This window comes from Acanthochromis polyacanthus, chromosome 14 (genome assembly GCF_021347895.1).
Source record: "Acanthochromis polyacanthus isolate Apoly-LR-REF ecotype Palm Island chromosome 14, KAUST_Apoly_ChrSc, whole genome shotgun sequence".
Classification (NCBI taxonomy): domain Eukaryota; kingdom Metazoa; phylum Chordata; class Actinopteri; family Pomacentridae; genus Acanthochromis; species Acanthochromis polyacanthus.
The window spans coordinates 19,755,047-19,780,629 of NC_067126.1; the positions used below are offsets into that span (position 1 = coordinate 19,755,047).

The 25,583-nt window shown below is 39.9% G+C and overlaps 1 protein-coding gene across 1 annotated transcript in view; it reads right to left on the reverse strand.

Moving 5' to 3' along the window:
• LOC110969841 (anion exchange protein 3-like) overlaps positions 1–25,583 on the reverse strand; it is a 99,216-nt gene that overhangs the window by 13,495 nt on the left and 60,138 nt on the right. The window contains 13 exon segments of the mRNA XM_051958617.1: positions 1,502–1,755; positions 1,897–2,063; positions 2,175–2,264; positions 3,090–3,281; positions 7,820–8,014; positions 8,094–8,242; positions 8,343–8,558; positions 9,681–9,900; positions 11,051–11,235; positions 11,486–11,588; positions 12,393–12,576; positions 21,437–21,572; positions 21,880–22,060. Coding sequence (XP_051814577.1) covers positions 1,502–1,755; positions 1,897–2,063; positions 2,175–2,264; positions 3,090–3,281; positions 7,820–8,014; positions 8,094–8,242; positions 8,343–8,558; positions 9,681–9,900; positions 11,051–11,235; positions 11,486–11,588; positions 12,393–12,576; positions 21,437–21,572; positions 21,880–22,060 — 2,272 coding nt within the window.

Consider the following 25,583-nt stretch of genomic DNA (forward strand, 5'->3'; position numbering starts at 1 on the left):
GGCGGCATACATGGTGGTGTGTTAAAAGAGGCAAAACCAACATCATTCAGGCAAAAAGTCAGCAGCCTCATGATCCACATACGGGACACTGAAGTAAATGAAGAACCTTTTTTATGTTTTGTAGGTCAGTTGCACTGATGTTCAAAGAAAATGCATCACCCCTTACAATTGTAATCATGTGAATAACCTCAATATATAGAAATATTTCTTATATGTTGCATCAGATAGCATTTCATGTGCATGTGATGATGTCATATTGCATCAGCTGTTGCTTTCAGCCATATAAGCTCAGCATGAGTTATAGTCATCTCAGGATGGCGCCTGCTGAACTTTTTTCATTCCATTTTCCATTTAATGTAACCTTAGCAGAAGGGTGGCATCATTGGCGCCATGACTAAGTCTGCAGGCAGCACCAGACACCATCTGCATCCTCATCAGCAACATCAAGCAGCAACATCCAAAAAAGTGCACCACGGGTAAAAATAAACTACACTGGACAGGATACATTTATCTGAATGTTAGTAATTTCAAATAGAATTCTGTAATATACTAGCATCTTGGCGTACTTTTGTTTGGACTTAGGATTTAATATCTCAAAATAATTTAGTTTCCATTGGCTTGGGAACTAAAGCTATTGCAAGTGACTACACATTTGGTTGTGAGCTTGTTAGCCAGAAATGTTAAAAAGTAGATAGCACATTATTTAAATCGTTCCTTAGGATTTTTTACTCCGCAAAGGAACGGCGGGGTTATGTCACACTCGGCCAACATTTGTCTGCCTGTTTGCCTGTTGGCAACAGATGGATTTGGATGAAATTTCCAGGGAAGGCCAGACATATAGTTATAGTCTGGATCGGCAGATTTGATAAAGATTTCTGTATCATTGCGAGATAGCGGCATGGCATCACTGTAACTATGACTACAAGTGAACAATACGTCAGCTGTCGGCTGACGATGGCATGATTGTGATCCTACTACAAATAATAATTCCTCTTACTAGGACTAATCCATCAGAAATGTTACAAGGAACAATTGATTAAATTGTGCTGGTGTTTCCGAGTCCCATCAATTCCTGCTGCCCGCTACATATTTAGGTGACGTGATTCGGTATCAGTACATAACGTACACATGCATAACACACGCCTGTGCTCAGCGCAAGGTCATTTTGTTTGTGGGTACATCTATATTAAATGGCCACATTCTAGGTTGCCGTGAGTTCTGCCACAAACCTTTTCAAGATTTCAGCCGTCGGAAATGACTGAGCAGCCTTGGCGGAGTACTGCGCTCTCTGAGTGCTTTTCTTGTTCACATTTAGTTTTGTATTCTGGCTTATTGAGACTTTGAGTATTACTCCAAATGAACCGTTTGCACACCTTTATGGCATGTACAGGACAACAAATCTTGAAAGGCCTGCGTGCCTAACTGCAGCTGCTAAGCTAAATTTGATAGTAGATGTTCAGGGCTGGAGTTTGTAGACCAGTCCTTTCTTTCCTTTCCTTACCAACAAGAACAGCCACCAGAAGCCCGGTCAGCCTCTGTTCTTTCACCTCCTGGATCATTGGCTTTTCACCGGGAGCCGTGGCCTTGCTCATGACTGTCAGTGCGTTGACATGAGTGACAGAGCGCACCGTGGCTGCAGTGAGCCACGGCAGGCCGAACAGGGGGCAGATAGCACCGAGGATAACAATGAGCAGGAGATCCAAGTGGAAGCCGGAACCTTTAACCAGACGACGCTCCTTCTTACTGACTATCAATCTGAGAGATTAGAGAAACAACAGTAAAAATTTTAAAATACTCATGCTGAGAAAGACAATTCAGAAAGCATACAGTTTACTATTACACACACAGGCTTTACACCTAGTACGATAAAGCTGGAGGCAATCATAGTTTACGTACGAAGTGATTTGAGTTTCCATGAAAATGAGAATGAAGACAAGAAGGGCAGGGACAACAGACGCTCCCATCATCCAGGTTGGAAAAGGTTGCTTGTCACCAAAGGGACTGATGAACCAGCCTCTCTTGTCAGGGGAGGTGACTGAAAATCCTGACGGCACATTGAGTTTCTAAAAGTAAAAACAGTCAAGTTTAAGTAGTGAAAAGAGGCACTGACTTATTAGAACTTCAATCAAATGCACCTGAACTGTTGTGACTAAGATGACTGACAGTGAAGTTACCTGTGTGTAAGTGTCAGTAATCGAGTAATCCACCAAAACTGAAACTAAGATTGAGATCGGGATGCCAAAGTCACCAATAATTCTTCTGGCCTGTGGATATCGAGAAAGCAAATGATATATAAAGTAGAAATGCATCATAATACCCCATGAGAGAGTTTACAGCAGTATGAGACAAAGATTTAGCAGAAAAAGAGAATTTTCACTTTGGGTGCCTTGATATGACCGATACAAACTGTTTTAACCACAATCCCTTTGCTGTGTACAACTTCTGAACTAAAAATTGACACCAAGCAAGGGAATGTATGGTTGCTAAAATGAAAGCCTGAGGCATAATTTGCAGTTACTGATATATTGGAAAATTTGAATTTACACAGCTGAAAGAAGTCTTTTCTCAAGCTTCTTTGTAGCTATGCTGGAAACATCATATAGCTAATCATCCAAACTGAAACAATGAACTGCATTTAAAAGGAAAACAAATCAACAGATGAAGGGATTTTTTGTATATAAGGTGTGTTGGCAATACACATTAAGCATTATCTTTTTTTTCCCGAAGACAATGGATTAAAAGGTAGCCTGCAGATTATTTTTTTTCACTAGAAGTGCTAAAGAACAATGTTTCATGAAGTGGTACTGGTTCTGTGTGTACAGTATGTCAAGACATGCATGAGCAAGACGTGACACAGACCCCTGCAGAAGATTTTAAACTTTTCTGCAGCAGTTAGTGGCAGCAATGTTCAAAGAGGTATCTATGTTTAGGGGAAACAAAATGCATTGCATACATTTGTTAGGTTTCTCTTGGTGCATTTTTGCGAGAAATATTACATTTAAACAGTGTTTTAGGAGAAATGTCAATAGGGTGTCTTAATATTCCCAAATTAAGGTCAACTGTTTGAAATAAAACTTTAAAGAGATTACCTTGCCACCTAAAAAACGACTGTTTCTGAACTTCCTGAGGAAGAATGCCACAAAGAAAGTGCCCATCATGAGCACTAGAGACAAAAGAGCAGTGTTGGGCTGGTTGAAGACAGGATCACCGAAACTTTGCATCTCAGCAGATGGGTTGAAGTCAGAGGGGTACAGTGCCATCAGTGGATGTTCCCTAAACACCTAAAAACAAGAAGAGAGTCCCAGTTAGTTTACATTAATTGGGTATATTGGCTTGTTGCACATATGACAGGGGTAGGATTAAAGCCAATTATTTGATCTAACAGCTGTGAACAAAGTTTACATACACTTGTAAAGACCTTGCATATCATGGTATTCCTGAGTTTCCAATTACTCTTACACCTTTTAATTATTTTTTTTTTATAATGGAATCTTTATTACATATGCATCTGTCACATAGCCTAGCCGCGCAAGACCCATGTTCTGAAGGCACAAGGGTCTAGGACCGCTCGACAGGGAGGGAGGCGGGCTAAAAGGTTGTCTTTCAAATCACTCTGCAGCAATTGGGTAGGTATACAACCAATTGTGGCTTGTATGTGGTGTATGTGGCTTGGAAAAATAGTCTAGTAATCTATAAAAAAGCTCTTCGTAATGCCAGGACAACTTATTATTCATCTTTAATAGATGAGAACAAGAACAACCCTAGGTTTCTCTTTAGCACTGTAGCCAGGCTGACAAAGAGTCAGAGCTCTGTTGAACCTTGTATTCCTTTAGCTTTAACCAGTAACGACTTCATGAGCTTCTTTACACATAAAATAGTTATGATTAGAGATAAAATTAATCTGGCCCTTCCTACAAATGTCACAGATGCTTTTGAATTGGCTGTTAGACCTGATGAATCTTTAGAATTCTTCACTCCTATATGTCTCTCTGAACTAATTTCAACAGTTTCTACATCCAAACCATCAACATGTCTTTTAGATCCTATCCCAACTAGACTCTTCAAGGAGATTTTACCTTTAATTAATTCTTCAATGTTAGATCTGATTAATCTCTCTCTAGTAACAGGCTATGTACCACAGGCTTTTAAGGTTGCTGTCATCAAACCTTTGCTTAAAAAGCCCACTTTAGATCCAGATATGTTAGCTAACTATAGACCGATATCCAACCTACCATTTCTCTCTAAAATTCTGGAAAGAACAGTTGCAAATCAATTATGTGAACACTTACAAAGGAATAATTTGTTTGAAATGTTTCAGTCAGGCTTCAGAGTGCATCATAGCACAGAAACAGCTCTAGTGAAAGTTACTAATGACCTTCTCATAGCATCAGATAATGGACTAGTCTCTATACTTGTTTTGTTAGATCTTAGTGCAGCGTTTGACACAATCGACCACAACATTTTATTACAGCGTCTAGAACATTCAATTGGCATTAAAGGGACAGCACTGGACTGGTTTAAATCCTACTTATCAGATAGGTTCCAGTTTGTGCATGTCAACAATAACTCTTCTGAGCATACTAAAGTTAATCATGGAGTTCCTCAGGGTTCTGTCTTAGGACCGATACTTTTCACATTATACATGCTTCCTTTAGGCAATATTATTAGGAAGCATTGTATTAACTTCCATTGTTATGCAGATGACACACAATTGTATTTATCTATGAAGCCAGATGAAACTGATCAGTTAGCTAGACTGCAAGATTGTCTTAAGGACATTAAAACCTGGATGACTTTTAACTTCCTACTGCTAAATTCAGACAAAACTGAAGTCATTGTATTTGGCCCCAAACATCTTAGAAACTCGCTTTCAAAGCAAATAGTTACTCTGGATGGCATCACATTGGCCTCCAGTACTACTGTGAGGAATCTTGGAGTTATTTTTGACCAGGACATGTCCTTTAACTCACACATAAAGCAAGTCTGTAGGACTTCCTTTTTTCACCTGCGTAATATTGTAAAAATCAGGAACATTCTGTCTCAGAGTGATGCAGAAAAATTAGTTCATGCTTTTGTTACTTCCAGGCTTGACTATTGCAATTCCTTATTATCGGGTTGTCCAAATAGCTCTCTCAAACATCTACAGTTGATCCAAAACGCTGCTGCGAGAGTACTGACAGGAGTTAGCAAAAGAGATCATATTTCCCCTATACTTGCTTCTCTTCACTGGCTTCCTGTTAAATCCAGAATAGAATTTAAAATCCTTCTTCTGACATATAAAGCTCTTAATAACCAATCTCCATCATATCTTAAAGATCTGATAGTACCTTATTATCCTAGTAGAACTCTTCGCTCTCAAGCTGCAGGCTTACTTGTTGTTCCTAGAATTTCTAAAAGTAGAATGGGAGGCAGAGCCTTCAGTTATCAGGCGCCTCTCCTGTGGAACCTGCTCCCAGTTTGGGTTCGGGAGGCAGACACCCTCTCTATTTTTAAGACCAGGCTTAAAACGTTCCTTTTTGACAAATCTTATAGTTGGGGCTGACTGGGTGACCCACAGGGGTTCGGCTTGTGTCTTCATTTGCACAGCTGACTCCCTCTTGGACGTCCCTTCGTTCTGCCTCTAGTCATGCTACTATAGGCCTAGGCTGCTGGGGGACTTTTCTTGACGCACTGAGCCCTTCTCTATCTACCTTTACATTTAATATGTATACCGTTATTGCAGTACATTCACTCTGTTTCCCCCTGTGCTATTTCTCCGAGTGTCCCTGGTCCCAGAGCTGGATGCTTCAGATCTGCGGTTGATGTTCCACCAGCTGGTCCAGTCTCCACCATGTCCACTGTGGGATGCTGCTGCTGACCTTCCTCCAGCCCTCTGCTTCCAACTCCCTTTTTCCACCAGTCAACTCTGCATTGCCTTCACTATACTGTTATGCTAACTTACATACTGTTTGAATTTTACTGCTAGCTATATATGGAGTATGTTTAATGTCAGAGCCGTACATCATAAGAGTAAATTATGAGTCAGTTTTCAATGTTAGCTTATACTTTGTCTGTGTCACATATCCTGTCATGCATGTATCCAAATGTGTGTTGTGTTTTCCTTGCTTTCCCACCCCTCCCTCTTCTCCCATCCCTCCCCCTTGCCCTCTTCTGTCCTTCTCAACCCGCCCGGCCAGCAGGCAGATGGGTCCCCCCTATATAGAGCCGGGTTCTGCTCGAGGTTTCTTCCCTGTTAAAAGGGTGTTTTTCCTTGCCACTGTCGCCTTTGGGCTTGCTCTGGGGGTCAGGCATTTGGGTTCTGTAAAGCGTCTTGAGACGAGTTGACTGTAATTGACGCTATATAAATAAAATTGAATTGAATTGAATTGAATATACAACCAATCAGCACAACGAATAGGCTGACGGAGTTCCTAGAGCGCCGGCGGATTGTGGCTAAGTCCCATTAGCTTCCCAACCAGCGGAGCCAACTGGTATATTAAGGATTTGCCATATCCCGTCGGCATAAGTCCAAATACGTCTTTCTTCTCAATGAAACACTTCAGTGCCGTCCTTTGTTTATCTTTCAAGTTGAATTTTAGCTTCAAAGGAGTCGAAAGATAACTGTTTATTGTGTGCCGGTTGTTTCTGTCAGAATTGTCGCGCCTCTGTCGTCACTTAGTTACGCCTGCCTTCTGACTCTACACTTCATGGTGATTCGTCCGGCCAGTTTTAGGAGAATCCAGCCTCGAGCCTTATGGAGGGTAACTAGACCCACCCTGGCAGAGAATTAAATTCATTGCCGTGGGTTGTCTAGCGCGGCTAGGCTGTCTGTCACACACACACAAAAAAGAAAAATGAAAAAGAACAGAAAGAAAATTGTGCACTTTGGTTCTTTCAGAGATTTATTATGGCTCCTCTGGAAATATGACTAAATCTGTTCGGTCAAAAATATACATAGAATAAAGCAAATATTTGGTTTCATATCCCTTGGCCAGTTCCCCTCAGCTAGGCGCTTTTGGTAGCCATCTGCAAGCTTCTGGTTGTATCTTTGGCCACTGCTCCTGAGAGAATTGGTGCAGTTCAGCTAAATTTGTTGGCTTTTTGACACAGACATATTTCTTCATCATAGTCCACAGGTTTTTGGTTGAATTCAACTCAGGATTTAAACTCCAACAGTTGTTGTTTGCACAGATGGTTTTGGGATCTGTAGTTGCTTTGAATGGATTCAAATGACTTTCCTGGCTTTTTAAAGTCAATGACTTGAATTGCCAGCTCTTTGCTGAGCAACTACAGCATTTGAGTCTACTGAGAGGATCAAATGGGCCCTAATTCTATTGGCTCTGAGGAGTCACCAGCTGTAGTCAATTGTAATTACTCACAAAAAGTCACAAGAAGCCACTAAATACATTTGATTAATGAATCTTTCTACATCAGCAAAACTGATAAATCAAACTGCTGTTTGTATATTTTTGACCCAGCAGAGTCTGTATATTTCCAGAAGACCCTTAGCAAATCTATGAAAGAATCATTATGCACGATTGTTTTTTTTTTTCAACAAAGACGCATGTGTTTTAATGATTCCCCCACAGAAAATTAAAACCTGTAGGAGTTAGTGGAAACACAACACTGCCATGATATATATGATCTTCACAAGTGCATGGAAACCTTTGCTCACAGCTGTATAAACACTGTACAATAAATTTACTGGTAATTAAATGAGGAGAGAATAGATCCTGAGGAATTCTTCCGGTATCCTCAAATGGGGAAGAATGCATATTGAGTGTTTTGCTGGTTAAATTCTTTCAGAGTTCAGTGTGTTGTGTGATATTTAGGTAGTTACCTTGAAGAGCTTAGAGAAAGTCTCATAAATGAAGATGAGGGAGATGAGGAAGGCAAAAATCTCCTGGGTAAAAGGTGAGATGTAGCGGACAAGGAAACTGCCCTCCGCTGCCACAATCACCAGAACAATGAAGATGAGCCAGAAACCGATCCACACTCGAGCAGTCAGATACTCAAAGTTTTGGGCCTGACAGAACTGAACAGCAAGATGTGTTAGCTACCTGACCAGTTACTGTGTGTAAAGTATATGTTTACTCTGTGTTCAGTTAAAGTACCTTGTAGAAGGCTTCCTCAAACACCAGTAAGGGTCCTGAGAAGCCGATGATGAGAAGTGGCTGACCGGCAAGCAACGAGAATATAACTCCCAGAGTTGCAGTAGAAATGATGAGCTCAGTCACTCCCATCATGCCGTCTGTTTTCTCCCCTGTATGTGCAAATAGTCACAAAGACATAGATAACGTACATTAAATATAAATGTGACTTGGAACCCAGCTTTCTTCAAGTTGTTTGTAGTTTGAGTTTACCCAGCAGGCCTCCGAAAGTAATAGTGGGTGACAGTGCGGCAAAATAGATGAAGATGACGGCCGCGATGCACTGCATGTCCAGAGCGTCTTTTAGGTCGCTGACATAGTGTGGGTAACGCCGGCGGATGTCATGGATCAGGCCTCCGAATGGGATCCCTGAGCGCTTTAATGGGTCCACTTCCTGGTCTCCCTCCTCTTCCTCCTCTGGGCTCACCTCTGGGAGAGTTAACACAGGTTTCATTCCATTAAGAGACTACTCCTGAGCATAACAGCTAACCTTAAGGGCACAATCTGTAATGCAAGTCTAAACCCCACAAACAAAATGGCAACTCACAATCCCTCTTTTTGTGGAACTCAATGTGCTTGTTTTTTTTGTTTTTTTTTTTAAAAAGAATCTTTATATTTATACACTACCAGTCAAACGTTTGGACACACCTTCTCATTTAATGTTTTTCTTTATTTTCATGACTATTTACATTGCAGATTCTCACTGAAGGCATCAAAACTATGAACGAACACATATGGAAGTATGTAGCAAACAAAAAGTGTAAAATAAGTCAAAACATGTTTTATATTTAGATTCTTCAAAATAGCCACCCTTTGCTTTGATTACTGCTTTGCACACTCTTGGCATTCTCTGTATGAGCTTCATAAGGTAGTCACCTGAAATAGTTTTCACTTCACAGGTGTGCCATGGCAAGGTCAATTTGTGGAATTTCTTGCCTCTTAATCGGTTTGGGACCATCACTTGTGTTGTACAGAAGTCAGGTAGGTCCACAGTTGACAGCCCTGTTTGTCAACTGTTAGAATCCATGTTATGACAAGAACCAATCAGCAAAGTAAAAAGAAAGAATAGTCTATCATTACTTTAAGAACTGAAAACGTTTGACTGGTAGTGTAACCTGTTTTCAAAGATTTATGTCCTTAGTGGAAACCAGTGGGCTTTGGGTTGAGTACTACAGACGAGGACAAAAGTCAGAATATTAAGTATTTAAATGGACTATTGCCATGTCTGGTTTATTTAAAAAAATCTCTTTCCCCGTATTTACGCTACAAATGCCAATACTTTCCTTTCTGCACCAGTGATGGTTTCATGTAATTTGTAAATGTACTCCAGGTGCAATAATAATTTTCTTCTTGTTTTCTGGCTGTAAAAATTCTTCACAGCTATATTTGAGAAATTCAAATGCAAGGAATGGGCTGCATAGGATTTTAAAACCATCTATGTGTGGGTGCATGGCTATAAAAATCTTGATTTGCAGAATCAGAAGTGCTTCTTTCAAATACAGTAAATTAGTTTGTTTTTTCCCCCTGAAAAAAAATGACTTGACAGAGCACCTTTGTTGTCCTGCTCCAATCCCAATGAGGACTGCTGCTTCTTGAGCTCTCTTTCCTTTCTCTTGCGCAGCATCTGCTTCTGGAAGTCAGCCACTGTCTTCAGGAGGTCTTTGCCCTCCACGTCGGAGGGTGGAATGACAATGCTGCAGTCCAAGAATTCATTGATACCATTCAGGAGGTCCTGCCTGTCGTCAGCAAAGTAGGCCACCTCATGGAAGTTCTACAACAAAACGCAGCTGAATGTCAGCACCAGAATGCCAACTACAGGCAAGTCAAGCAAGAAGTGGGTTTACTGTGATTACTTCTCTAATTTTAAACTCCATTTTATAATACAAGAATAATTTTCTGGGCTACCTTTATGTAAGTAAAGAAAACATGATGAGTCTTAAAGCCTTGCACTAAAGATTCATTTAAAAAAAAAATTTGTACACAAAATGGCATAAGAACAAATAGAATCATTCATAATATGTGCTTCTTTATTCTTGTGAATCAGTTCTTCACAGTCACATGAGCTAACCACATGTATATTATTTGTCATTCTGATCTGCCTCTGAACCCCATAACCAACCAGCAGGTATAAGCATGTTGTCTTTACAAAAGCTGAACAATTGCGACGTTTTTCAAAGAGAGAAACTGTAATTGTGGAAACATTTTTTTTAATCAACATAATATTTTAAATAACAATTATCATATATGGAACGTGTGTCTCACAACATGAACGCAACCCTGTTACCAAAACCTTTTAGCTGGTAGAAGAAGAAAACCGTGAATCACACGATATGCTGGCATTAACATCATCCTAAAGAATGTGTAGAGCAAAGCTATGTCTTTTCTTCTATTTTTCATGTTTTCATAAGATGGTCAGCCTTGACTGAATATCTCACTCTACCTCATACAACCGTGTTATGCATATTATCAGCATAAAACAAATTCTTTCTACTCTTTCTTTACTGTTTTCCATCAGTAAGTTTGTCCTCTTGGTCAGCAGCAACAGCTAGCTAAATATCTAGCTTCTACTCCTGAGAAAAAGCTAAAATTAGCATGGATTAGCAACCCTGTGACCAGAGTAAGGTTAGCAAACAACAAATAAAACATGTAAGAAAAATGGCACCATTTATGTGTAAGCTGAGCCAATCAAGCTTTTGATAGTTTATTACCTATTATTGATGAATATGTAGGCGAAAATTGTAAAAGAGAAGATTTTTTTTTTTTAAATGAAGCCCAAATGTCCTCCAATTCTGAAATGACCCATATGTTACTGTAAATGCACAGCAGGTGTACAGATGTCACAGACTCACTCTAAAATCAGAATGTAAGAGTGAAATGACCGAGTTATTAGGATCGTTTATAACATTTCATGCAGTGTTTACCTTGTCAGACATGAGAGTGGAGAAGGAACGTCCAATCTCATGATAGTCCACATTGGACTGACTGGGGCCAATCAGGACGAAAATAAATCGAACAGGGACAGGAACCTCAAGCACTGACTCCAGGAGGACGGCATCATTCAGCCTGACAAAGGCCATCGCAGGCTGCTCCAGAAACTCAACACACCCTTGGAGGGAAAGAAAACCACAACACATGTTTAGCAATTTGCAATTTCTCACACGCAAGGCTTAAAGCAGAATACACAGAAGTCGGTACTGTTCGTGGTTCTTCTCATGTAATTTAATCATTTTCCACTGAGGGCCTGTCTAATGGAGAATTTACAATGAGCAGATTAAGCCCCAGCGGTTTATAAAAAACAGAGAAGAAAAGAAAACACATAATTCCTCTGACTGATCTACTTTGTCCCCTGAGCTTACCAACTAAAACAATGACAGCTTCAGCGTCTTTGGGAATCTTGGCGAGGAGTTTCATAGATCTGGCTGCTGGATGGCTCTCAGGAGGCAGAGGGTGGAGAGATTTCTTGGAGGAAGAACAGTAGAAAGATTACCCACATTACTGTCCCAACCAACGTGATGTGACACCATAACAGTCCGTGGGACCAATAATGTGAAAGTACTGTGGGAATGTACGCATCAGCAGTCCTATTCTAATGCCCCTATGCAGTTCATTTTAAAGCACACAGCTGTTTAACGGGTTCTTTATGTTTGAGGAGAATTTTTTTAATAGTCAGCTTTAAATTTGCCAGCATTTTAAGCAATGGGGAGCATTAGGTTTTCACAGTTAACCTATCAAGAAGCTTTAACTGGAAGCACCTGTCGGCTGACTGAGAACATAATTCAACACATGTGGGACAAGGAGACTTGGATTCTCCGACTTCAAGAACTACCTACATGACTTCTGACCTCATGGAGTGGTGTTTCAAAGAATAATGCAAGAGCCACAGGCCTCACATCAGGAATTTAGCGTAATCATGCTTAAATCTATGCTTACTGGTGATTCTTAGAACTTAATGCAAACCATAAACTAGAAAAAGACAACTCTGCATTGCTTTTATCTCTGTCCATTTAGATAGCTGCGATCAATTACCCTGGTGGATTCTTGTCAAAACTACTTAATCACTTACTTTGGCTTTGGGAAAACATATTTAGCTTGCTGTCTGCCTGCACTGTTTTAACTACATCACAGTCTTTCATCGGCCAGATCTCTTGTTCCTCTGATCTCTGTCAGGAGCTTCTCACATGATTCAATGAGGTGTGTAAAATGATGTGACCTTCAGAACTAGTGACAAAGAAGTGCCAAATAAAGAAAAGAAAGGAAACGTACAAACAGGCTGACAAACACATCTTGTTTGGGGTCGTACACTCCCCCTTTGTTATCTGGATGTTCATCGTGCTCTTCAGCCACCAGGGGCAGATTGGAGTCCTGGACATGGTTGTGATTGAAGGGGGCGTGAAGACTGCTAGTTGAGTGGTGGCGGTGAAAACGATGTTTCAGATCGCTCGGATGGCTATGAAGAAAAAAAACAGAACATAAAGAAGAGTCTTTCACCTAAATGTTGATGTCAGCATACTTATATTTTCAAAAGTATATGTACATAAGTACAGCTGAGTTTAATGGGAATGTCATTAGTATTACAGTTTAGGGAACAAAGCAGCACAAGTACAAATTAAAATTTTGAAGTTGATCGCCATATCACCATTATCGTAAACTTTGATCTTATAATGGTTCCAGACTATGAGTCAATAAAAAAGATATATTAATATGCAAGATTTTGAACATTGGTATAGCATTAATAAAGCAGCAGGTCTTAGCAAAGAATGTGGTCCTGCGACCTCTGTTTGTGTTGTAATCTGAGTTTCTCTATTCTATATTTTGATGGCAGCTCAGGTCATACAAGCATTTACAGCCATGGCCATAAGTTTGGACACAAGTACCATGACGCTTGTGAATCTTAAAAAATACCACAAAATTGTCACTTACAGTATACAGCCATGGCCATAAGTTTGGACACAGCATGACTTATGTCTGTTTTGTTGTCTATTACAGAACATAAGTATATTGTAAGTGACAATTTTGTGGTATTTTCTAAGATTCACAAGCATCATGGTACTTGTGTCCAAACTTATGGCCATGGCTGTAAGTGTGCAACGGTGCATCTAAGTCCCTCCCTTTGAAATTGTTGGCTCTTCTCCAGCTTATTAACAGACTGATGATATGAGTCCACATGATCCATTTTTCTTGAATGTAAATGCAGCACATCTGAAAATCAGTTCACTTGCGGGTCACTACGTGGTCACATGACAGTACTTGAGCTTCAGTCTGGTACAAACATCAGATCAACATGGCTGCTCGGTCGTAAACTTTTTGTTTTATTACAGAAACAATTCAGAGAAAAGTAATTCTGAAAGCATTTGAGGTGAGAAATAAGCTGTGCAGTTCCTGAATCTGTCACATTCGACAAAAGTTTCGCGATACATCAGACCTTTGAATTTGCCTAAAATAGAGTCAATTTAATGCAAATGAGCCACGGGCAGCTTCGGGGAGATGCATTGCAGCAGAACCAGCATGCAACGCAGTGCGTTTCACATAGACAATGAATAGGACGCATGAAATTGCTGGATCCTTTGGACACTTACATTGAGGCCCCGTTTACATGACAACCTTTCACCCGAAAACATTCTTTGTTGGGTTTACACAACTATGGAGTGAAAAAAAAAAAAAAAAAAAAGCGTTTACACTGTAATGCTGGAAATTCTGTAGTGTGCATGCCAGGGGGATAACTTTGCAGAGGTACACCCTACATGATCACTATCCGTTCCTCCACAGACTGAAGGAAGTACAGCCGCGGAAGAAGAGACGGACTGATTATCTGAGGTATATACTGAATGTGTCTTCACTGATTGCAGTAACAGTGCAACAAATGCATATTTTTATGAAGGAGATTCACTAAATTCAGTAGACTCAGCAGCACAAGTCCAACATGGTAGTCTGCCATTGTTCCTGTTGCGCATGGCAACTAGAATTAAGTGTAATGCACAAAGTGAAGCATGATATCTGCGTTCTCACTGAAAATTTCGGCTACTCATTCATACGGCGACGGAAGCTATTGCAATTGAGAAAATTCCACTCTGGAGGCCGTGTTCAAACATTTCCATTTTAGGTAATCTAAAATGCTGTTTCAGAATAAACCAGAGGCCGAAACGCAAGAAAACCTTTGCACTTCATCCTAAAATTGTTGACGTGTAAATGGGGCCTGAGAGTGACCCCCATCCTGCACTGGAAAAGCAAAAACGCACTTCAGCTGGTGTAATACAAATTCAAATAATTTCAGAACAAAGGTATTTCTTTTAGCTAGTTTATATGTGCTATTTAAGCTCCAGTTCTTGTCTGTCTGTTTCCACATGTCTGCTCCGGTCCAACAGACCGCGGAAACAGACATGCACACAGAGCGGAAAGGAGATGAGTAGAAGAAAGGAGAGACACATGAAGAGAGTTCATGTTACTCGAGTTCACAACACTTATTGTTTTGTGGCTTGATTATTTTCTGTTGTCTCTTGTGCACACGTGATGGACCAACCAACACTGTCCTCCACAGAGTAGCACTACTTGAGGCTAAAAACCAGTTAGTAGAGTAAGGATTTTTCTCAGTTTATCACTAATAAGTCCATGTATTTACTTTCGCTTTATTTGAAAAACATTGATAAATGTATTTAAAGCCTCACAGATTAAAGCTTGAAAGAATCAAAGCAAAACACAGCAACAATTCAGAAATCCCAATACTTTAGGCAAGATATATTATGGGTTTTATTCTGTGAATGAAGTTTTCATGCAGTTAAGTTGCTATTAAGAGGATTTCATCCAACTACTACTAAAGGTCAAAAAATATATACATTCAGGCTCAACTGCTTTAATGTTTTCTCACAAACATCAGAAAGTGTGAGGAAGTATATCTAAATGTTAGCTCCACAGTTTGAATATGCTGTAATTTAAAATGATAGGATTGCTGTTATGATTTTCAAAAACATGAATAATTGGGTAATTGGGCTGAAGTATACTGCAGAATAATTAGGACTGAAGAAATGCCCAGCACAGCTGTGATTCTTATTCACCTAATCCACCTTTTGTTCATTCGACGCGTTGAAGAGCTTTACCTCATGCAGCTGCAATGTAGCTCATAAATTTTAAAAAGTCATCCAAATCTAACCCACTTTTCAGGTCAAGCTAATTAGAAAGCTGTTTCAAGAAAATTAGCTTTTCAAAGTGTGATATTTGCACTAAAACATCAGTAAACGAGCCAGAGACTAATCTGTGTGGCCTCATTTTCTGTGCTCTTGTGCATGTGATGGTGAGCACATTTCACCCCCTCTTAAAAAGAGGCATTTAGTGTCTTAAACTAGCCAAGTTTTTCAACACAGTTTCATTACATCACTGCTCAGTCCACTGGTGACATCACCTCACTCATTAGGCCCACATGGTCCAATAAGACTGCACTCAAATTGGACACGACAGCGGCCTGAGACAAAAGAACGAGGTGTGACACTGAAGCGAATTGTGCTTCAGACGTTTCCAGAGGATCCTTAAAGTGGACCGAGTAAGCCATGAGCTAAAATTTTAGCAGCACCTCAGTGTGTTTCTTTCCACGTTGTAAATCTGATATCTCAGGCTGGTGATGACTCTAATGACAGAGTGTTTTTGTCCCTGTGGAAGCAGCCAGTGACATGCTGGGAATTTATGTGGAAAGGCAGCGAAAGATGGAACAAAGGCACGCTGGCCTGCTTCTTTTGCTTGCATCTGTTGTGTCACTTTGTGAGTATGTGTGCAAAATTCATCTCGTGGACATTACGTTTTACAAAAAAAACGCAGCGGATTTAGTCAAAAATATGTTTATGCTGATTTGCCTTCAACAGTACAGTCAAAATTTTCAGTCACCATGCTGCAATCTTTTCTATTGCACTGTATCACACAATAAAAGATGAGCATCTTAGATAATGTGTATGAAAGTACCTGAAGTCTGTCTATACTGCCATGACAGCTGGGTGAAGACCATCTGCTGAGGATGTGCGAAATGTGTGATTCAATCTAAACCTCAAAAACAGCGAACACTGGACCTATACTGATCATGTACATATTTATATATCTCAGCACATGGGCCACTGCATGATTGGAGAACATTTCCCATCTCACCCATTAGGTTTCAAATAATCCATGTACAAAACACTAAAACATGCAGTTGTTGTGTAAATGTCTGCTTGCTGCTAGTATTAAGGAAACCCTTTCTTTAGGATTCATCACCTGGCCACAATGAATTTTTTGAGTGAAACATTTCACAGTCAAAGCGAAAGAGCTGATTATCGTTGTGGCACTAGGAGAATATCATATGGGATCACAAACTCTTCAGAGTTTCTTTTTACTGTATTTGCCATTTTTCACTGCAATTCATTTACTAGTTGTTTATGAAGCTAAAACTAGGACAGTATAGATTGTCATTGGAAAAAAAGAGTTTGTCATCAAAAATAAAGTTTGTCATTGAAGAAATAATTATTTGTCATTGAAAATAAGACCCCTCAGACTCCTTCCCTCCACGCCAAAAGAGAGACAGAAAGTTGTCTTTGGGGAAAAAAAGTCTCTAAAAAACCCCTATTTTTTCGTCAATGACAAATTCATTTTTTTCCAATGACAGCCTACACAATCAATATTTTAGCTCCATACAATAGTGGTGCAAGAGGAAAAGTCAGGAGAGGACTTCAATTAGCAGGCTTTATTAGGAGACCTTATAAATGTTTTAGATGCAGAATATTGAATTTGAAATCATCAATGACAGAAAATATTAAATGGAGAATTAGTGAACGCAACGGCAACATTTCCTGTAGTTCTTACATTCAAGTCATGTCTTTCCACTGGTAATTCAGTGTGACAGTCCACATTTCACTAATTGTTTTTTTTTCTGTTATGTAACTGAAAAATCTATGTTGTAGCGCAGTATTCCATTGGCCATGTGTGTCGGGTCAGTGTAGCTGGCATGTCAATGCAAGTGCCAATCCATAAATGGGAACTACTGGAGACAGCTACAGTCTGAGTGGCATCCACATGTTTGTGTTTATCGGACTTTATATCTAAAAGCACACAGGATCTGAAGTTGTAATCCCCTCTGGCGTTTTGTGAACTCAAATGTACTCATGTACACTTTTTCTGGTTTAACATTGTACTCAAGAACTTCCAACACCATCAACCTTGATACCAACACTGGCTGACTTGTCCGGCTGTAAAGAATCATACAGAAATTACAAAGCACCAAAAACGCATGAGCGAAAATAACAACTTTTGGCAGGAAATGGTGAACTTTAAAAATGAAAACACCCAGATACCTTGATAGTTAGCCATTTTCCATTTATCTCAAGACCTGTCTTATTTCAAACCAAATATCTCAGCCATAAAATAGGCATGGATTTATGAAGCCTTAAGCTTGCCAGGTCATGTATTTTCTTTAAACTGTCCTTTTCATTCTCACTGTGTAGTAATTAGACTGGAACACACTCGTGTGGATAAAATAGAAGGAAGTTCAACACAAAATCAGATTAGAAACCGCCATAAATGGGGAATATCATTGATATATCGAGCTCTATGTGTATATTTTGAGATTCCACTAGTGCAACTTTACTTGATTCCCAAATCAAGATTAATTTCATACTGCATTCATGCAGTTCATCTGTTTATCAACTGCCTGAAACCGGCTTTATTTTTCAAAGCACACTTTCTTAGCTTGGGCGCACCACCTAATGCTGTCGCTGACATGGAAGTCCTGAAAGCAGACTTCAAACCTACTAAGTCCCACAATGTTTTGCCTTTGATTTGAATTGGTAGCTTCTCAAACCTATTTATTTATGTTCAAGCCCAAATATGATCCAGAGAAAGAGATGGATGGCACAAACAACAGCAGAGAGATTACACTAGGACGACTCTGTTTGGTAAATATTGCAATCATTACTTGCTTATTGTGGCACACAAGTGTGAAGTTAGTCTTGTAATCACAAGTCATATATAAAAAATTACTTCATACAGATGGGTGACAAATTAGAGGAAAAACCTGAACCTTCCTACAGAGAGGAGATCTGGTGACTCTGGGGGGCATTTTGCTGGCATGATTTAAGTCCACTTTTGTCATCAGTACAAAGTTGTTCTTTCATTCTATTACGGTATCTTTACGTGGGAATGGAAAGACTAATGGTATGCCAATGTTATTCTGCTCGAGGCTGCAAATGATCTCCTAGCACCATCAGTTATTTGTATGCTGGAGTACATTAATAGAACGTTTTGTGAGACTGCATAGATACTAGGGCTGGGACTTTAACGCATTAGTTTCAATCAAATAATTACAGAGAAAAAAGAAAACGCATTTAATTGCACCTTTCTCAGTTCCCTCATTTGTGGCACAACAGTAACACTGATGAACACTCCAGCCCAGTAGGTGGTGGTAATGAACCTAAAGTCTGTTTGCCAGCTGTGAAGAAGACGCACATCACACACTGTCAGCACACAAGAAAGCTTAGGGAAGGAAGATGAGACCGAGCAGAAAGTTATCTTTGACAAAACTTCCTGATGGAAGTTTGGACAAGTGTGGTTGTGTGCAAATTGTACAACAAAGAGTCCTGGTGCCGGCAAATGGTGTGGCCTGCCCACAGTAGACCACTTTTCAAGACATTGAAAGTGCTTGAGTTTTGATAAAATCTTAAAATGTTGAATATAATCGCTATAATTTCAAGTTGAGTTTGCAGTAATCTTTGAATGTAGTAGACTGATGAAAATTGCACCGATAAATGTAAATGAAACAAACATTTTTGTTGTTTAAGTTCACGTATATGTCTATTCATCGATTCAGTTGTGAGCCAAAATTTGTTTTAATAAGTGTAGATAAGAAAAAAACTTTGCTTACAATTCTACAATTTCATTTAGCAGACGCTTTTGTCCAAAGCGATGTACAACACAAGCAAGAATTCAGACATAAGGAAAAACCTGTAGTAAGTGCAAAAAGTGCTTCAAGTGAGATTGGTCAAAGGTGTTGCCATCAAGTTGGAGAAGAATTGCCAACCCCCCCTTTTTTTTAAACTTTGTCAGCACTAAATAAGTGCTGGGTTTTGGACCACCTGACTTATTCTACCCCTAAGGTGGAGTCAGATTAAGTGCCTAGGTGTTCTCTGAACAATTGAGTCTTCAATTGTCTCTTAAAAGTAGAAAGGGACTCAGCAGAACGCACAGAGTTTGGTAGTTTGTTCCACCATTTGGGAACAACAGAGGAAAAGAGTCTGGCTAGAGATATCGAGCCATGCTGGGCTGGAAGCACCAGGCGTCTCTCACATGCAGAGCGAAGTGGGCATGAAGGGGAGTAGACCTGGATCAGGGAATCCACAGTGCTTATTGTGTCAAACACTGCTATTTGACAAAAATGCAATAAATTGTGATTCATTAATTTAAAAGTCTCTTATTAATCAGATTTTTTTTTTTCATTGCATCCCACCAGTAGTATATACATTTACTAAAGTATAGTTTGTTGCCAAAGTAGAAAAAAAAATATTGGAAACTTAGTATTCAGAGCTTTTCTCACCACAAGGATTTCTTCTACATACATTTACCTCATTCTTTGAAAGTTTGACTGTGTTTACTGTAATTATCTGCCATTGTAACATAATCTTTCTGACAGAAAAAAGGGAAAGTCTAATATTTCCCTTTAACAAAGACAGACATCAGGTCCACCATGATCTCCACAAATAAACGCAGTCTAACAGTGTAAGCTTTAGGACTCAGTGCAACTACAGCACAGTCTTGACATTTGCAGTTTAGTCAACCTCGGGGAAGTACACCAGTTGATGAGCCAAGTCTTGTTAAATGTCACTTTTTGGAAATTCCCAGCTCAGCTCACTGAGTTGTTCTTTTTTTTAACAACCTCCACTGTAGGATAATGATTAATGAGTAGGAAGGCTTGGATTTAATTCTCGATATTCCCAAATTTACAATCCAGAAACAAAATGTAAACAAAGCTGCATCCGCACCACCCATGACTGACAGGGCGGTTAAGACATGGATAAAGAAACAACCAAATCTGGTCTCACAAAAAATGGCTACATGTTGTCGCGGTAACTAACATCACAGACCAAAACTATGAGTAGGAGCTTTTTCTGACTTAAAAATAAATGAAGACAAAATAAGCAAGTAATCATCAGTCAACTGTAAGTCAACACTGGCAAAAAACAAAAACTTGGATCAACTTAAAATTATGCGAAAATTTAGTTGATTAAGTGTCTGACGGTTGGTGGACAGAAAGTTAATCAGCAAAATAAAGACAAAAAATTAAGTTGTTCGTAAAGCTAAAAGGCCACAACTTCACAGGAATTCCCAAACTGATTCTACATACTTTGTTGTTTGATTTATATATTCTTATCCAAATGATTACTTAATCAAATGGCAGATGAGTCAAACACTTTCTGTTGTCACTATTTCAATCAAGAAAAGCAATCAGGGAGTGCAGTACTCCACCAAAGCTGCTCTGTTGTTGTACCATTTCTGACAGATGAGTTCTTTAATAAAAAAAAACCTTTGCGCTGAGCACAGGTATGTGTTATTCATGTGTACGTTATACCGAATCACATGACCTAAATATGTAGCGGGCAGCGGGAATTGATGGGACTCGGAAACATCTTCGCAATTTAATCAACTGTTCCTTGTATCACTTCGGATAAGTCAAGATAGGTTCACAGCAGTGGATTTATAGTAGGATCGCAATCACGTTATCGTCAGCAGACAGCTGACATAGTGTTCACTTGTCGTCGTGGTTACAATGACGCCATGCCGCTATCTCACAATACAGAAATCTTTAACATATCTGTGGATCCAGACTATACGCCGCAATGTTTAGATGGATGGTACATGTCAAACATCCATATGAACGTCAGGACTCAAGGTTTCCCAGCAGAACGTTGCATTATAACAAGATGATCGATGTTTTTCATTTCACCTCTCAGTGGTCATAATTTTGTGGCTGATGGGTGTACAGCTGCATCTTTAAAACTATTAAGATGCGGCTTATTGAAGCCAAGTTCCAGTCAAGAAGTTGGAGTCGGAGGAAGTTGAATTCGCTTGATAAAAAAGCATCAGGTATCTAGAAAATATTTGCCTACAGTCATACAGGAGCTTCAGAGAGTTATTCATATTACACAAGTTCCTACTAATGTCGGCAATGTGTCCTTTAAATGCCCTGATAACCCCAGAAGAGCCCTCCTGGACTGACACAGATGATCAAACTGTTCTCTCTCAGCAAAGCACATCAGATAAGACTTGTTTGAAATATTAATGTAAGCGTGAGCGTGGTTCCTAACCTGTGTTTGAGAAGCAAAGCCCGGAGAACACTGGCTCGGTCCTCTGCTCTGATCTGATCAGAGATGATCATCGTCTCCACCACCAGATGGGCGATGCCGGGCAGAGAGTTCTGCTCAAGGTCCAAAAGGATGGCACCTAGAGAGGAAAGGTAGAAGCACATGGGGATCCAATATGGCTGCTGTGACAGGATTATCTGAAAAGGATTTCATCACAGGCAGAAGTGTGGTTCACTGGTGATACGGTTTTTGTTTCAAGTCTGCATATTTCTGTACAGACTTCAAGCCAAAAGCACACAGCACTGTTGTCAAACAAGTAAACCAGTTCAGATTCTTCTGTACGTCATGTTTATCCTTCTGGATTTTATTTCAGCTGCACATGGAAACAGTTAAAGCATAGGACTGAGGATGTGCTCTGCTGCTGTATGCATACAGGAGCGTTTTACCTTGTGTGATGGTGCGGCGAAGCTCCAGCAAGCTGCGGAAGGAGAGCGAGGCCACATGAGGTTTGCCCCAGCGGTCAGTCTCCTCCTCCACATCCTCCTCAAACTTGATCCAGCGAGCCCGCTCCTTCCAGCGCATTTCATGGTCCTTCTCCACAATCAGCTCGTTCAGCTCCACGAACAACTGGAGATGAAGCAGGACGGAAACATAAGCACTAAAGCACAAGATTTACATTTCATATGCAACTGTCCAAGATTACTTTTGGAACACATTAAACAGCTGGGTATTATTAGGAGGCTCTGACTCATCTATCAAGCTGCTAATAGTCTATGATCAAGTTTCTGGAAACAGATTAAAAGCTGTGAACAACCCCCGTAATTCTCCAAGTTCCTATCTCCAATGCAATTTGTTTTCCACTTCTCTCTCTTCTTTATTACTAAAGCATGCTATACAGACGGGGGAAATGATGATTATAATCAAAGACAGCTAATGCAGTGACACAGACAGCACACGCTGCCAACCAACAGAAAAATATGAGTGGTTTTGGGCAGAACTGAGGGTAATAAAGTGGTTTGGAGGGACAATGTGTCACATTTTGTTCTCAGACAGAACAAAAAATAGATTGATATTATTTCTGTCTTTTGTGACATTTTTGCCATCAAACTGAGGGGAAACAATTTGGTAGATTGTGTTTGAGCTCCAGACAGAAACCTTAATTAAAGCTGCACTGCTCAATATTTCTACATTATCAGTGGATCAAAGGACAGTGTGAAATGCGATAGGGGGTGCCAGTAGTGATAAAAACAAACACAGTTATCATCCAGCTCTAGAGAACGCCTCAGCTGTGCTGGTCTGTTTGGGTTTATTAAAGCCTGTTGGTTTGGTTAGACTGCCTGCAGATTAACTTTATGTTTTGGTTAATTTTCAATTCTGCCATTCCATTTTTTTTACAGGGGCACACAGCAGCTGCTTTCAGCAAAATAAAAAACACAAACTAACCCATTGTACAGTACCTTTTGATCAACAAATAGCTGATGAGATGATATTGTGTCACTGTTTTTACACTGTGTTTCTGTGTTTATATGTTGCTCCACTGCCTCCATGTGGTCACAAAAATCATTGATGGTGATTTAAAGATGATTGTTTTAACACAGGGGTGTCAAACTTACGGTCTGCGGGCCAAAAGCTGCCCACCAGAGGGTCCATTCCGGCACGCGGGATGACTTTGCAAAGTGTAAAAATTACAGAGATGACACTGACTGCAAATTGTAAATCTGTAAAACTAAAATTTTTAATAATTTTTACACCTTGACAAGTTGTTTTGATAAAAAAGTAAAAAAATACTATAATGTTCAGTTCCAGATACCTGTGACTAAATGTTTTGTGCCTTTGTTGATCCACTGTGATCTGTAAGTTGTAATGTTCATCCATCTATAATCTATCACCCTTATTGGAGTCGTGTGGGGGGTGGGGGGTGGCTAGAGTCTCAGTTGACTTAGGGTGAAGGCAGACGACACCCTGGACAGGTCACAAGTCTATGGCTGTGTCCGAAATGGCATACTAACATACTGCTCATACTAAGTGTGACGTCAAAATAAGTATGTAGTGCGTTCACATTAGATAGTATGAAAAGATTGAGTACGCGAGAAATACCCGGATATATATTATTTCCAGAAAATTTTTAAGTATGCGCGGTGACCACACTAGTCATACTCAACCGCCCCATAATGCTTTGTGAGTTACCCACCGAAATGCAAGCCTCCGCGGGATCTGTGGTCAGACCGGGGCGATTTCTATTTTATTTTATGTGGTTAAGTAGTCATCCTAATCACCCCACAGATTTGAGAAATAGGCGTTTTCTGACCAACGTTTTAAATTTGTCAGACGCCTCACAACGTGCTACTGAATGCTAGCAGCTAGTTGCAGCAGCTCGCTTTGCATACAGAACAAGTAGCAGCTACCTCCAGTCGCCAGCAGCTACAATTGAAACGATTCGCATAATCTGGCTAATAACTGCATGAGGAGTACCGGCTTGAAATTACCACATTAATCATGCTACTGTTTGTTAGCGTAAAATCGACCTAAAGCCGGCATTCAGCCAAGATATTTGATAGCTGTACTTCCGTTTTTTGTCGTCGGAGGTTTGAAATGCATTATGGGAAACGTAGTAGTATACTACAGTGTGAACGGTCGGCATTCTAATCATACTTATAGTATGTAGTATACAGTATATACTCACTGAGAATGTAGTATGTAGTATGTTAGTATGCGATTTCGGACACAGCCTATCACAGGGCTACACAGAGAGACAATCACACTCACATCCACACCTGTGGACAATTTAGAATCCCCAATTAACCTCAGCATGATTTTGGACTGTGGGAGGAAGCCAGAGTACCTGGAGAAAAACCACGCATGCACAGGAAGGACATGTATACTCCATGTAGAAAGATTCCAGGAAGGCTAGGATGTGAACCAGGAACCTTCTAGCTGCAATTCAAACTGTGCATTCCCTGTAAATTGTAATGTGCAAATAATAAACTGAGGCATAACATTGTTGAAATTGAACTTATTTTTCTTTAGAAATTTGAAGTTGTTCATAATGTCTTGCAAAAAAAATGTTCCCTAAATATGATTTCATTTTCAAAATTCTGCTTTTTCGCATTAAAACTAAGGGAAATATCTGGAGTTGTGGTTATTTATAGGTTGTGGTTATTTATAGGTTATTATTCTATGATTTTACCGGCCCAGCCCATTTGAGATCATGTTGGGTTTTATATGTGTATACATACACACGTGGACAAAATTGTTGGTACCCCTCAGTTAAAGAAGGAAAAACCCACAATTCTCACTGAAATCACTTGAAACTCACAAAAGTAACAATAAATAAAAATTTATTGAAAATGAAATAATCAAAATCAGCCATCACTTTTGAATTGTTGATTAACATAATTATTTAAAAAAACAAACTAATGAAATAGGGCTGGACAAAAATGATGGTACCCATAACTTAATATTTTGTTGCACAACCTTTTGAGGCAATCACTGCAATTAAACGATTTCTGTATTTGTCAATGAGCGTTCTGCAGCTGTCAACAGGTATTTTGGCCCACTCCTCATGAGCAAACAGCTCCAGTTGTCTCAGGTTTGATGGGTGTCTTCTCCAAATGGCATGTTTCAGCTCCTTCCACATATGTTCAGTGGGATTCAGATCTGGGCTCATAGAAGGCCACTTTAGAATAGTCCAACGCTTTTCTCTCAGCCATTCTTGGGTGTTTTTGGCTGTGTGTTTTGGATCGTTGTCCTGTTTGAAGACCCATGACCTGCAACTGAGACCAAGCTTTCTGACACTAGGCAGCACATTTCTCTCCAGAATGCCTTGATAGTCTTCAGATTTCATCGTACCTTGCACACTTTCAAGACACCCTGTGCCAGATGCAGCAAAGCAGCCCCAAAACATTACTGAGCCTCCTCCATGTTTCACCGTAGGGACAGTGTTCTTTTCTTCGTATGCTTGGTTTTTGAGTCTATGAACATAGAGTTGATGTGCCTTACCAAAAAGCTCCAGTTTGGTCTCATCTGTCCAAAGGACATTCTCCCAGAAGCTTTGTGGCTTGTCAACATGCATTTTTGCAAATTCCAGTCTGTCTTTTTTATGAGTTTTTTTCAGCAGTGGTGTCCTCCTTGGTCGTCTCCCATGAAGTCC